The sequence below is a fragment of the Taeniopygia guttata genome, chromosome 1A, assembly GCF_048771995.1.
Source record: "Taeniopygia guttata chromosome 1A, bTaeGut7.mat, whole genome shotgun sequence".
NCBI classification, from domain to species: domain Eukaryota; kingdom Metazoa; phylum Chordata; class Aves; order Passeriformes; family Estrildidae; genus Taeniopygia; species Taeniopygia guttata.
The window spans coordinates 21,482,670-21,497,764 of NC_133025.1; the positions used below are offsets into that span (position 1 = coordinate 21,482,670).

Genomic DNA, 15,095 nt, shown 5'->3' on the forward strand with positions numbered 1-15,095 from the left:
AAGTTGAAATTTTCTCATGATGTTATTGCAGAAAAAAAAAGCTAATTTCTTTCAGTATTTTCTTCTGGGAAAAAATCTCTTCTACCTGTTAGCAGAAATGAATACTACTATCTTAAGGCAACACTACCAATATTGTTTTACATTCATTTGCCTAGTAGCAGTGGTGCTTATTTTCACATGTAGACACCTGGCCTTGGGAGCCGAGGTTAACATTGCCCCATTAGCCTCCACACCACCAGTTAAATAGACAGACAGTAACAACTGTTGAGGTTGATTAAGGATTCAAGAAGAACAGGGGCTCATGGTACAGAATGGTGAAGGTCTGTTTTCAACTGAAATGACTCTTACAATGGCATGAATTGATAATGTGTTTTTATTTCAGAATTCTAGAAGAACTGATGTGGTGGCAGAATTGAGACGACAGTTAATGGCTGCTGAAGAAGAAGAAAGTTCATCATATCCTCCTCTGAATGTAACCACTGGAAATTACACATGCATCCTTTTTTATGCTAGTAATTTTAGCCTCAAAGCCAACAGTTCAGTTTTAATAGATTTGACAAATGCAACATTTTTAACACAGAATGTGGATATTTCTGCCTCTGAGTGCTCAGACAGCAACACAACGTGAGTAGCATAAGAAATTTCATATCATAATACATGTAATTCTGAAAACTTTCAGAAACATTACAGTGCAAAATCAGTGCTATTTTAACTTTCTTCTTCTAAAGCATCCAAAAATTTAGAAAAATGTATTCTTAGAAGAAAAAATTAAGACCACAAAAACTATTCAGACAAGGCCTGTTATTGTCATGATTTTTTTCTTCTTATATTCCCCACTTCTTTGTTTGTATTTGGTCCAAAGAGGTTTCCCTGTGCCTGATCTCACAATCACAAAAATCTCCACTGGCATTAATGAGACCATAATTTCATTCCCTTGAATGGGAGTATTGCCAGTTACAAGCTAGTAACTCAGTTAGAAGTACATTAATGAAACATGATCTCTGTTTTCTTTACTTTGAAGCACCTGCTCTTGGGTAAATAAAACCCTGGAAATATTTAGTCATATTTTTCTATGTACTGAACCTTTGCTATATGACTTTTGTAATTGCCTACTGATTTACAATATATCCCTCAAATTGAAATGTCACAATGATCTAATTAAAGCTGACTACTCTAAAATTAAAAATCTGTTTCTTATTCTTAGACTGTCATTAAAATACACAAATCCAGTGAATGGAATCAGCAGCCTTGAGATAAGGTAACTTACGATTTATTTTAAATAGATCTTTTGTGGTTTACAATACCGGTTAATAAATTAGGAACAAAAAAATAAATTAGGAAGAAGTTAATTGAAAATATTTTTTATTATTTGCTTTCTCTTCTGAAGAGTCATGATGCAGAAAAACAATAGTACAGTCTTTGTACAGAAAATATATTATTATGCTCAGGTAAAGTTTTGAAGAAATATTGTAGGCAAACATCCGTATTGTAAGGTACTGGTATATGCAGCTTCCTGTTTTACTAATGGGATCATTCGACAGTCCTCTCAGGTAAATCTTACTGTGATTTGCAAAGACTTTGAGGGGTTGAAATCTACCTGCAGGCCTGGCCTGTATTGAGTCCTAATGTGGATTGCCAGTGCACTCTGCCAGTACTAGCTTGTGGTTAATGAGGGGTGCAAAAAATTTTAAAGTCTTTACTGCTCCATAGATGGTGACAAGACCATATTTCTCCTACCAAGGCAATAGGGAAGAAAAGCTGGGGAATTGGAAGACCAGGGAAGAAAAATCAAAGGGAGAATCATAGAATTGTTTACATTTAAAAATGTCTCTGTGATCATTGAATCCAATCTTTAACCCAGAGCTGTCAAGTCCACCACTAAACCATATCCTAATTGCAACATCTTCTAAATATCTTTAAGGATGGAGACCCAGCCACTTGCCTGGGGAACCTCTTCCAAGGCCTGCAACCCTTTAACTGAAGAAATTTCTCCTAATATCCAACTTAAACCTCCCTGGCACAATTTGAGTCCGTTTCCTCTTGTTCTGTCTTCTTGGGAGAGGAAGATTGATAAGGTCCCCCCGAGCTTCCTCACCTCCAGGCTAAACACCTCCAGCTCCCTCAGCCACTCCTTGTGCCACAGGACTTGTGCTCCAGCCCCTTCAACAGTTCTGCTGCCCTTCCCTGGACATGCTCTGGTACCTCAATGCCTTTCTGTCAGTGAGGGGCCCAGAACTGAACACTGGATTCCAGGTGCGACCTCATCAGTGCTGAGTGCAGGGTGGCAATCACTGCCCACACGATTGCTGGTACTGGCCAGGATGGCATCAGCCTTCTGGCCACCTGGGCAGAGGCAGGGTCATGTTCAGCTGCTGTTGACCAGGACCCCCAGGTCCTTTTCCACCAGGCATCTTTGCAGCCCGTGGTGCTGCCTGGGGCTGTTGTGACCCAAGTGCAGGACTTGACATTGTTGAACCTCATACCATTGTCCCTGGTACATCAATCCAGCCTGTCCAGATGAATGCTCAAATGAATAAATACCATTATTTACACTGAGACAGAGAGACATTCTGTGTTAAGGTAAAAGGATCCCAGAAGAACTTGTCTTGAGGAGAGTCACTGATGCGTTTGGAGTGATATTCAGAGTGCATAGAGACACTTGTAGTCAGTATCAGTGGTCATAACAGGTGGCAAAAAACCAGACATACATCTCCCTTCTCCCTCAACCAGCTAGAGCTTTGTAAGAGAACATACTGTACAGTTAAGATTGCTGCTAGTGTAGTAATTTTACTTTTTTGACTATTGAAGTTTGCAGCATATAGGATCCCTGGGACTTGTACATGGTGATGGTGTCAAGCATGCCTTGGTCTCAGTAATGTAAATTATCAAATAGACATGTATTTCCCTAAACACTATGGGGAATTAAGAAAATATTTTCCTTGGATCCCATTCAAAAGATACTGATCTCAAACTAAGGCTCTACTCAAGCTGTATTTTTCCTTTTACTACAAGTCCCCAAATATCTTTTTCTCTGGTGCTGCCCTGATGTTCTTCTGTCTGCTCTTTAGTGCTCCTCTCCCACTCTGATAGAGACAGGCCCTCCAAAACACTGCTCTGATTCTCATTCTCATTCTTCATCTTTGCACATCCTAGCACAAATCTTGGCTGGTCTGCTATAATATCTTTCTGTATGAATGAATGAATGTGGTTGTTTCCTACATTTGTCCTGAATATGGCTATCCTTAGCATAGTATCATCCTTTCTAGTAAAATTACAGTTCCAGAAATTAGTACAAATCGCAAAGCATCCTATGGAGCACGACACTGTGCTTCAAAGCTAGTTAACAGCTAGATCTTAAAGGTGTTGTTTCCTTTAGTAATCAACAGGCTTCACTTAACTGTACAATGGCAAACTGCAAATCTTGAGACAGTACTATAGAAACAAAATCTTTTGGCAGTTGAAACATTTATCTTAGATTTTGTTTTCTGACACTGGCAGAAGATCAAATATGATGTTAGTGCACATATGGATTAGTGAAGATTATTTAGAATTATGTTTAGAAGCCTGTTTATTAAAAACTTATGATTTTAATTAATTAATTATTGAATAAAAAATTTAACTGGTCATGAATATGAGTTGCATCTCAAGAGAAGAAATTTGAAGCAACTCTGCAAACAAACTGTAATTTAAATGAAAATGCCAGTACAAAAGGTGAATGGTTCATGTTTCCTTTCTTTTTCAGGAAATTTTTTTCTATCCTTTGAGCCTGTTGTAGTAGAGGCAGAAATATTCACAGAGTCTTTCTTGAACTGTGCTTCTGTTTGAACATGTTATAGCTAAATACCAAAATGCATAAACAGCCCTTGAAGCTGGAATAAGAAACTCAGGCTCCACAATAGGTGAGGACTTTAAAAGAAAGATCAGGTAAGGTCTGGATGTTTTCATGCCAAGCAAATAAGAATAGCATAGGCTGGCTGTGTTTTGCAGGAGAATTTGATTTATTCCACTGAGCCATGTGTGATCCAGGTTTTTAATAGAACTTCAGGGCAAATAAACACAAATATGTCTAAATTGATAGATTTTTATTTATGACACAGGTGCTTAGAAATATAAAATTGAATAGAGGAAGAATGTAGGGAGTAGCTTTCAGGGTAACCATTTCTTAGACCTTCACTTATGCGTTGGCCTGTGTGTGGGAGATAGAGACTGACTGCTTTTTTGCTTTTTTACCCTCTCCCTTTAGTTTATTAAACTGCATTTATCTTGACCCACAAGTTTCCTCGTTTTTTCTCTTTCTGTTCTCCCCCCTGTCCTGTTGAACAAGAGGAGTGAGCAAACAGCTAAAAGTGTGCTTGACTGCTGGCTGGTATCAACACATAACACCTCAGAGCCTTTATAAATTAATAATAGTTCTGAAGACTCGCCTGATTATCTTTAGTTTTCTGTTGGATTGTCACTTGATGGGACAATGGTGTCATTTTAGGCCTTTGTTAGCTACCATAATACAGCAGTACATGCTATATAATGCAAATAATAAGATACATGGAACAGAACCAGAACAAGCCATTGACTTTTTTCATTATTTGCTAACACTTTATATTCACCTTGTGTATCTCACCATGTCTCTTGTCCAGAGCTTCTAAAATCCATGGAGATATGTTGCAACCTCTGTTTTCCCCTTCTGGGTCATTTTGATTTGATTTCTTTTTCAAGATTACACCGTGGTAAGATCATGGTCTGCCTTAACAAGCAGGACACAAGCAGGGCAGAGAGGTGGAAGAAACAGAGCTGAGAGCCACAACTGCACTTTTTGCCTCTGTAAAGGCCTTTTATTTAAGTCTAGGGTAGAATACCTTGAAAGTGACTCCAGAGAGGACCATGTTCAAGTAGCTGAGTTTATTCTTCAATAACTTCAGCAGCATGAGCAGGATCCAAAGGCTGCCCCCCTTATCAACAGCAGTCTGTGCCCACGTACAGAGCGGCTGGCCACATCCCACCTCCCACCAACAGCTGCAGCTGCTGCTTCATCCTCTGCACACACAGCTGGCACCTCCCTCTGCTCCCTCCAGAAGAGCCACAGTCTCAGTCATCCTCCTGCACTTGCTAGGGATGAGCTGTAAGGGAGTGGTTGTAGAGTGTTGTTGTGATAGTGTTAGGAAAGTAAGGCACTGCTGCAGCAGGAGTGGGAGCAGTGGGCAGTAGTCCTCTGCTGGAAGAAGCACCATCTCAGTTCTCTCCTAAACTGATCCAACCATTCAAGCAGTTGTCTGTCATTTCCTCTGGGAAAAAGTGTCAAAGTGAATGGGAGTGCAGAACATTAGTATTCCAAACTTACATTGAAACATACTTGACTGCTGTTGTTGCTCAATGTATAGAACAGAACAGAGCTGACCCCAAAAATATGTTTTTAAGTCTTTTGCTTAACAGTTGTGTTTCTCTTTGAATATTTGAAACCTAATTCTAGCTATCTTCTGCTTCAGAAATACCTCTGCTTGTAATGATTAGCCACACGAGACATGATCAGTGGTGGTGGCATTCAGAGTTCATAAAGTTATCTGGCACAAAGGGAACCTGGCCCATGACCAGGAATTTTTTGTGCCACCATACATAAAGTACATAATGTCTCTAATGTACATAATTGTCTCTAATCTTTAACACGAACATTTCCTTAAGAATACAAGGTACTTTCTGTTCTGCAGATAAAACCTTTGTTCTCTCTATGCTCTGTATCATTAATGTGCTATAAAATTTTCTATTTGCCATCTACCCATTTGAGAAAATGTTAAACTAAATTAAGTAATTCTATAGATTTTTGTTGTTTGAATGCATTTTTTTCTTGTAATTTAATGAACTATAGTTGTACTCATTATCAGTTGTGTGTGCTTGTTGGAGGCTATTCACTGTTAGTTGTTTGGAAAAATGCTAGGGATAACAGCCTTCATTACTAAAGTTAACTGTGCTCAACTACTTAACCAATTAGAATGTTAATTCTCATAAGTCTGCAAGTAACACAGTATTTTAGTCTTTGGTGTAATGTGTAGAGACAGCATTCCCTTCAAAGTAATTTTAGAGTGTACTCACATACATGGTTTTCTAAAACTTTTTGTTTATTTGATCAGTTTAAAAGGAATTTCCTTCTTTACCACTTTTCTCATCTTATCAGCAAAAGTACAGACCACACCCAGCCTCTGTGGTTGTCACACACATTTAAGTAAACTTCTCTCTAACTGGTTTTCAGCAAGTGCCTACAGCATTGCTACTAGGGAACCCTGGAAATTCTGTTCAGATCATACTGTACATCAGGAAAATGTTCCTTTCTTCTAGCAATAATATCAAGATTTTAATTTTGTAACTATGTAAGAATATAATATTTTCTATATATATTTGTAAATGTGGACTGGATGGAATTTTTTTTTTCCTTTTTCACTGATGCTTGCAGCTCAATGTTTTATGGGTAGAACTGTTCAGGCTTAAAACATAAAGAATGCCATAAGAAAAAATATCCTTGTCTCACTTCAATGACACTGCATTCTGGAATTCCTCTGAGCATTCTGAAACTCTTGAGGTTTCTGAACTTAAATGGATCAAAAGCCACTGATTATAAATAAATATTTTTTTTTAAAAGCATCATTCATGTTTAGATTCTATGCTGTGTGGATGACACAATATTGACAGTAACTAATTTGAACAAACAAGCAATATTCTACAGAGAGAATATTTTCTCTATATACATATACCCTATAGATCATAAAATAGTCTATATTGTGCCTCATTTAAGATGATTATACTATTTTTTTTTGAACCAATCATAATTGCATCTAAGTTATTTCTTCAAATTTTAAAGTCAACATACCGTGTTACCTATTGTGGATAGACATATTAAAATATTTCATTTTGAAGCAAGTCTTTCTTATTGATAAATAGATTTCCAAATATTTCATGCTTACCAATGATCAAAAGAAATCGTTAGCAAACTATGTAGAGATAAACATGCATAGACCAAGTAAGGGTTAAAGTATTAAACAATGTACACTAAGGGGAAAGGCTTATAATTTCCTTATGAAATAGCTTGAATACTTAAAAGTAACTGTATAAAAAGTGGTAAAGAGTAGCACATAGTCCTGATCTGTAAAGGATCAGAATGTACTTCTGGATGTCTGGATGTTCTCAGTTATATCTGTTGGGAGCTGTTCAGACTGCATTGGTAGTAATATAAATTCCCTTATTATAAACTGCTGCAATACCACACATACACAGATGTTTTCAAAATAAGAAAATAGGTTTTTGTGCCTAGCCGACTTCAATTTGTGAAACTAGAGCTGACAATCCCTCCTGACCCACTGGTGAGAGAGAGCTCTGTCTTCTACGCCAAATTCAGACTTTTGCAAAGGAAATTGCCATTTAGGCTTTTGAGCCAAGAAAGAATTGCAATGATAAATTAGAATGGCTATCATGCCTATACCTATCATAAAAGCAATTTTCCAAAAATCCCATAAAATATTTATTCAGAGCCACTGCAGTCTTGCTGACACTTTCTCAGCTTCGCCTCCATTTATTCTAAGCTGTTGGTAACTGATGAAATACAGCACTGACAGAGGCCTTGAAGAATGAAACTGCATTTGCTTCTTGCCTACCACAGCTAATGAAAGCTGTGCTTGTGAGGTGAAACCTTAAGTAGGAAACACATTCACAGAACCTCTTCACTTCAAACAATCTTAAAGATGTGGGAGGCCATGTCATCTTCAGCTGTGATGTTTGCAGCCAGCAATGGTGAACCTTTATCTGTTACTTTAGCTGTTACTTTAGCAAATGTATATTAATTTTTTCCTTCTAACCTTTTGACTTTTTGTTTTTGTCCTCTGTTGTGTTCCTAGGTTTTTAATGACCAACAAGTTCTATGAAGTCTCGGCTAGAGGATGGTCCACTTTACATTTAGTTGAGATTGTACAAGATGGAGAAAAGTTAGCTAAATTTAATGTTTCTGGCATCTCTGCCCCTGCAGAGTATTCATTTCATTGTCAGCTGGTGGGAACAAGCAATCTCTATCCTGCAAGGCTGGTTCCATCCAACAATGAGGCAAAAAATTGGGATGTTTTCATTTCCAAGTTGCAAGTGAGTACACGTTGCCATTTCAGAGATAACTCCAAGAACTATTACTTGCTATTGTAGGAGGTGAATGACAAACATTCATAATGCCTTTACTTTCATTCCAGCCTGAGGGAAAACATAAAAGAAAAGCTGTTCCCCTAGGTGAGCTATTCAGTAGAGGGGTAAAAAAGATGCCAGTTGCTGAACAAGGAAAACATGAAAGCACAGCTTTGAAAAACAAAACTATGAAGTTGTCCACAGAAAGAAAACCCAATTAAACCAAATGTGCTTAATCAGGCAAAGAATGGCTAAGTCCTCATGCCTGTTTAATGAATTGGGCTGCTCTTGGAAACAGGGGCCTCCTTAGGTGGGTGCCTTCATGCTGCTAACTTTGTTTTCATTTGATTTCTTGGTGCTTTGTTTACCTAGGAAAGTACAGCTTAGTGTGGCTGCTGTTTTCGGTGACATGGGCTGTCTGTACTCCTGCAGATAGAAACAAAGCCCAGCACAGTTAGGTTCAATGGCAGGTTTGCCTTGGACTTCAGTCAGGAACAGTACTGGTTCCTGCATGACCCAGAAGGAAAGCAGATGGCTTTTTTTGAATGACACATAGCTTTTCTGCATATTTAGTAGTAGTTAAGACAACATATGTGAGGTGTAGATGATGACACCTTTACTACTTTGAGCTTTGCTCTTGACTTAAGAGAAGCATAACAACATTTATATCTTAAAACAACTTTGCGCTAAGGGATCTCTTTGATGAAAGAGATCATGAAAATAATGGGAATAATTATAAACTGTACTCTATTTGTCAAACATGAGCTAGCTCCATGATAACTGGATACAAATGCTGATATAATTGTATTTATAATTTTGATAACAAACCAAATCTCAATAATCTAACTTCAGACTTGACATTTCTGCTTAAGCAATGGAGAACTCACAGAAAGAGCATTAGTGCTTAGATTTATTTTCCACAAAATCTAGTATCAAGTCTCACCATTTTTTGAGAAACAATATTACAATACATACCAGTGTTGTGAAGGTTCCTTATGATGTCATGTTTTTGTAAAGGCCTGAAAATACCGTAGTTCATGCAACTGTACTTTGCCTAGTAAACTCTTTGGAGATAGGATTTCACATCACTAAGATATGAAAGGACATGACCTATGAAATTACAAAGTGTGTACTTATCACCTATCTTTTCTGTCAGCTTCTATATGCACTGATATTACTGCCTTCTTAAAGCTTAAACAGGCATTGCTCCAACCTTAGTAGGCATCCTTTCATTGTGATCTTAACCAAGAGTAGAAGTAGTGGTTTCCCACCTTCCTTATTGATTTGGAACAGCAGCTGCTTCCACTGTTCAGACAACAGAAACTCCAGTTCCTCTTGAGAAAGGGCTTTTACTCTGGTTAAATCCTAAGCATAGAACACAACCTCAAAACTCCCAGTCTAATACTCTTCTGTGGTGTGAGAAAACAGAAGGTCCCCATTCTGGGCTCATTTCCAAGTTCTATCTAACCTAGATCATACTTTTCCAGGTATCCACTGATACATAGTGAAAGGTGATCTCAGTATAAGTCTTAGTTATTGCATAAGGTTTAGAAACCCCCAAACTCTATTGCATGTTAAAAAAAGCATGTGGGATGTGCTTAGTGGTTGCAGCCAGCACAAAATCTTGTTGCTGAAACTGAGAAACATGATTTTCATGTCAATGTTATGCAATGAGTTAGAAACCAGGATCTAATGCCAATCAAACTGGCACAATTGCACTTTGCAATGCTGGGTCCTGGAAGCAGTAATAGAGGGACAATGGCAGCTGCACAGGGAAGCCTTGTATAGCTTTTTCCTAGGCAAGGTTGAACAGGTGTAGCCTTTAACTTCAGATTTGGAGCTGCCTCACTCACTACCATCTAAAAGAAGCTCTGTGGGATGCTGGCTAGTCATGGTCACAGCCCAGGATGTCACCACACCTCTGCAGAGCACCAAAACTGCTCTGGGTTTTGTGGGGGTTTTTCTGGTTGTTGTTGCTACAGGAATGGTTGTTCTACCACGATACCTTTTGTGCTTTTGAGGATCTCATATTTGTCAATGAAGTTAAAGAGGAGGCTGACACCAAAAACTGCTTTTCTTTAGTATGTGTGGTACAGAAGTACTTTGAAACCCATCAAAAATTGCCAAAAATTTGAAAATCAAGGATATTTTGAATCTTCGTAGCTAAAATATCTCACAGTTCAAAGATTAGAAGTTTGGTGTGCACTAAAGAGCCATAAACCCAGCATATTTTACTTGAAGTTTTTGTCAAAGGCCATATGATGAGAAATCGACATTCAAAAATATTTTAAAATCAACTGTAAATACAGACTTGTATAATCAAGACAAATGACTGGTCTAAACACCAAAATCAAAACTTCCACTGGACAAAGGCCTGTATACAAATTACTTTTGCATTTATAAATATTAGAGAACCACATGTAAGTATTTTTAACTTTTCTATATATGATGCTAAGATTCTCATTTTTTGCCTGGTATCTAACACCCCCACAGAAATGATAAAGCTTCAGAAAAACAATAAAATAACCCAGCATATTCTTAATCTCCTTCCTACAAGTAGATAGAGCATTTTAGGAATGTAAAATTTAATCTTTCACCTAGATCGTTCAATAAGCATAATGCTGTTAAAAAAAATATATATAAGACCAGTAGAATTGAAATAATAAATGTCAGTATTTCTGGCTCTAAATCAGGAATGGCAAAGTCATTCTAAACTGAATATAACTGTTAAGTACTTCAGAGAGTCCTTGTCAATGTGGTAGGAAATGTGTATTGTTTTCCAGAATTTCAATCCATTTTTGGGAACACAAATGACATAAATCATCACCTTCTGTCTGTTTTTATTGTCAATGAGTCTTTCAGGCTACATTCATTACTCCTATTCACATTCTCACTTTTGGTCAAAGCAGTGACTTAACAAGCAAAAGCTTTTGCAGTCATGTATTCTCTAAAGCTGTGCAAACAGTTGTCCAGCCCTGCAGCTTATGTTCACTAATCCTGCTTTAATCAGAAGTCTGACTACCTTTGGCGAAAGCAGACAGTCTTTGTGAGTTAGCTACCATGATTTAACTTGGAAAGATTCTTCTAAAAGGTTGAATTGTTAAAATTGTCTTCACCTCCACATTATCTTAAGAGCCTTTAGTTCCTCACATAACATTATTTTTATTAATCACCATTCTGGAAGGTACAGACATTGCTTATAGCACACATATTACATAAACTTTAGGGACCTGAGCCATGGCTGCATGCAAACCCAGAGTGTTTACTGGTGCATTTGTTGCATGGTATATTTGTTCAGTTTGTACCAACACCTTTCCTAGGAAGTACAAACTCTTTTATTACCACAAATAAACTCAAGCTTTCAATTTACTTTATTGTAAATCATGGAATAATCAGGGTGTGGGAACACATAAAAGTAGAAATCCATGATCTTCTGCTTTCTTGCTTATTGCTGGATGAGAGAAGTGATTCAAATAAAGTAATTCTCTTTTAATTTAATTTGATAATATTTTATGGAAAATAGTAATTTTTAACATGCCATTTCTTTACTAGTGGGTTCATGATATTTGGTGCTTTCCTTGCACACCCATTTCAAAGATTCTATAAATGTATAAGAATCCTAGTCTTAATTTGTCTTTATACAATTATTTAAGAATTAATAAAAATTAATCAGATTAATTCTTTCCTTCCTCTTCTTCCACCGGTTTTGTTCCCTTCCTTCTAAAGGAATCAGTGCCCATGCCTTTATGTGCATGTTCGTAGAGGGGGGATTGTCTTCCTTTTCTTCATAGTTTTCTGATCCTTTGATTGGTTTGAAGAAAATTTCTAATTTCAGTGGTCTCAAAGGCGTTCTGTTTGTAAATATTTTTGAACAATTGGGATTTAGACAGAGAATATATTTCCAAATTAGTTGATTTTTCTGAGAAAAATAATAGGGTCGAAGGACAGCCAGTGAATTCAGTCAAATCAGAGATACTACAAACTTTTCTAACTGCTGGAAAGGTTTATATCGATTTTATAAATTAATAGACAACACATATCCCATCCCTCAATAAAGCAAACCTTTCCTCCTGTTTTGAGTCTTTGAATTCCAAGGAGAGGGGAAGAAAGATTTCACACCTTTTTTCTCCTTGAACTCTCACTAAAACTCATCCAAAAAAGGACATCTTCATTAGATGCATTTTAAAGTAGGTTCTAGGAATTTTGTTAGTCCATGAGCTATTAGCTAAAACTCTCAGACTATTTCAACAAATCTCGTGATCTGAAGAGCTTTAACTTATGCCTTTGAGTGCTTTAAGTTTTCTGGTTCTGAAGTGGTCATAGATCTGATAATCAGTGAATACTGATAATACTGGTTATGTGAATACAGAACACTGATCAGAATACAGTGAGTGCAGAATACTGACCACATGTCCTCTCTGGGACTTTATTTCTAAAAGTAATAAAAATTTCTGACGTGGGAAACCTACTTCTTACCAAAAAAAATGGATTCAACATTTTTAAGTTCCTGTGGGAAAAGGAGATCTGGAAAATTGTTTTGCAGAGAATTTTGTTCTCACTCTTTTTTTTTAATGGGCAGAAAGTATGATTGATAGTTAAAAGATGTGGGGTTTTGTAATTACTACATATATCCTGAAAGTAAGGATTATGCTTAATTGCACTCATCTATCTACCTTTCCTCATTTTCAGATTCAAGGCTTCAACATTATAAACAACCAGTTTTCCTATGCAAGTGACTGTACAGGTTTCTTCACTCCTGGAATTTGGATGGGCTTGGTGACATCTATAATTTTACTGTGGATCCTGACCTATGGAATACATATGATCATGCAGCTCACAACAAACAGCAGATTTGATGATCCCAAAGGTCCAGCTCTATCAGTTCCTCAGACAGAATAGCCATGGGTTGACTTAATGCCACTGTGGCTTTTCCGGGTCTGATGTTTATGATTTTTATAACCTTTTTACTTCATAATATGTTTAACTTAAAAAGATATCATAGGAAAAGCAGATGATTAAACTACATATAAAAATGATCCTTGTGTTTGGAAACAATTATAATTCTATCTATTATTATGATCATTTGTTAACAGCTTTTTGTGTTAAGGTTCTAAAGTGAGACTCTGGAGGTTATTACTCTCTCTGGCTATTAGAAAGACCATTAAAAACTTCCTTCAGATTAACTTCTATTGGCAAAGAAAACATACCAAAACACAGATAATTGGGAATAATAAAATATTTGATGATAAATTATATATTGAAAATACTGTTAAAGGCTCTTTACTGTCGTGATGATGCTACATCTTAAGAAATTTTAAGTGTGTTTTGAAATTTTTTATCTTGAGTAAAACATCCAGAAATGTACAGAACTAATAAATATAAATCACTAAACAAATGATCCTGAGAAGTCTTTTCAAAATACATCACTTTGTTCAGATGTGGTATCACAAAGGAGAGTGGGTAGATTAAGGTTTAGCTTCCATCTACTGTTATCTAACACTTGTGACAATTTTGTTGAATAATGCTGACTTGTGTTTGCTTTAGCAATGGACAGCTGATGGGAGGTCAGTCAGTGACAGATAGGTCTTTGTCCAAACTGATCACAAAATTATATTTGGTGTCACGGCAATGAATGCAAATTTTCAAGTTGAGAACCTATTATGATTGAATGTGCTGGTGCAGACAGCATCTTAACAGGGATAAGGTAGTTTTCTTAGCCTGCTCCATTTTACAGGCAACTTTGGAAAAGTTATGAAGTTCACAAAAAAAAAGAAAATTAATAGCATAAAAATCATTAGAAGCACTGTGTCAATGTACTGTTTAAGTCTGAGCATTTTATGGTCATCTCAGTGCTTCTAGAAGCCTGAAAACATTCATTGTGTTCTGTATTCTTCTGCAATTAATACAAACTGCATCTTCTAACTGGGTAATCTGATTACGGAATGATTTACTAAATTTTATGTAGAACTGGGAAATAGTAAAATGCAATGATAAAATGGTAAAAAAATGGTAAAAATAAGACTTTTATTATTTCTTTTCAAACATTTTTATGACTGTGCATGTTCAATTAGTAGTTTAAAACCCACAGAATATAATCTTGACAAAATTACATTAATAAAATGAGAAAAATTCTAACTTTTCTGATCTTGATCCATGTCATGGTACAATGATACAGAGGAAAGGCAGTTAGAATCAACTATTTATCTAGAAAGACTATAGTTTCTATCCATCACTTCTGGGTGTCACACTTTTATTATGCAGTCCAAAAAGTAGATTAAATGCTGTCTGAAGCTATTCCTTCTGAATCATTCAATCCTGACCTGGAAAACAAAAGGAAAGTGTCGCATAACTAGCAGAGGTGTCTCCTGTGCTGTAATATTTTTCTCAACTGCTTTTCTGAACCTCAAAGAATGCATTTGATCTACACGGAACCTCTGTGTTAGAAAGGCTTATTTTCTTTGCACAAATTAGTTGCCAGGAGACAACTGGACTTGTTCCATTAATTCTCCCTTCAAAGCAAGTTGTGTGAATATGACGACGGAAAACTGACATAAAAGTCATGTAAGTATATCTAGAAGAGGGAAATGCAATGCAAAGAACTTGATTCATAGAAAAAAAGCTTTCTTAGGACTTTTATCAAGCTTCAGCAAAATTTGGAAAAGATTTTATTCAACAGTGGCAATACAAAGAGCTGAAGAAGAGTTTTATCAGGCCTCCTAGCTTAGGATTCTATCTTCAGCAGTGGTATGAGTATGGAGAGCATCTGTTAGTGCTCCCTACAGATGTTCTCCATTCTCCACCATTTAGCTCAGGTACTTCCACAACCAGAAGTGTTGCCTTCTTATTTAATAAATCTGGGTATAGCTATAGCAAATAAATTTGTCCAGCCTGCTCTTGAGCCTGTGGGCTCTCATACAGCTCACAGTGTCCTGATTATAGTATGGCACTGG

The 15,095-nt window shown here is 36.7% G+C and overlaps 1 protein-coding gene across 1 annotated transcript in view; it reads left to right on the top strand.

Moving 5' to 3' along the window:
• The window catches only part of LOC100225098 (V-type proton ATPase subunit S1), a 49,100-nt gene extending 35,560 nt beyond the window's left edge, over nt 1-13,540 (top strand). Inside the window, exons 7-10 of the mRNA XM_002190738.6 lie at nt 383-624; nt 1,205-1,258; nt 7,875-8,112; nt 12,835-13,540. Of these exons, the coding sequence (XP_002190774.6) occupies nt 383-624; nt 1,205-1,258; nt 7,875-8,112; nt 12,835-13,044 (744 nt within the window). The 3' untranslated portion in view covers nt 13,045-13,540. The remainder of the gene's footprint in view (nt 1-382; nt 625-1,204; nt 1,259-7,874; nt 8,113-12,834) is intronic.
• The last annotated feature ends 1,555 nt before the right edge of the window (nt 13,541-15,095 follow it).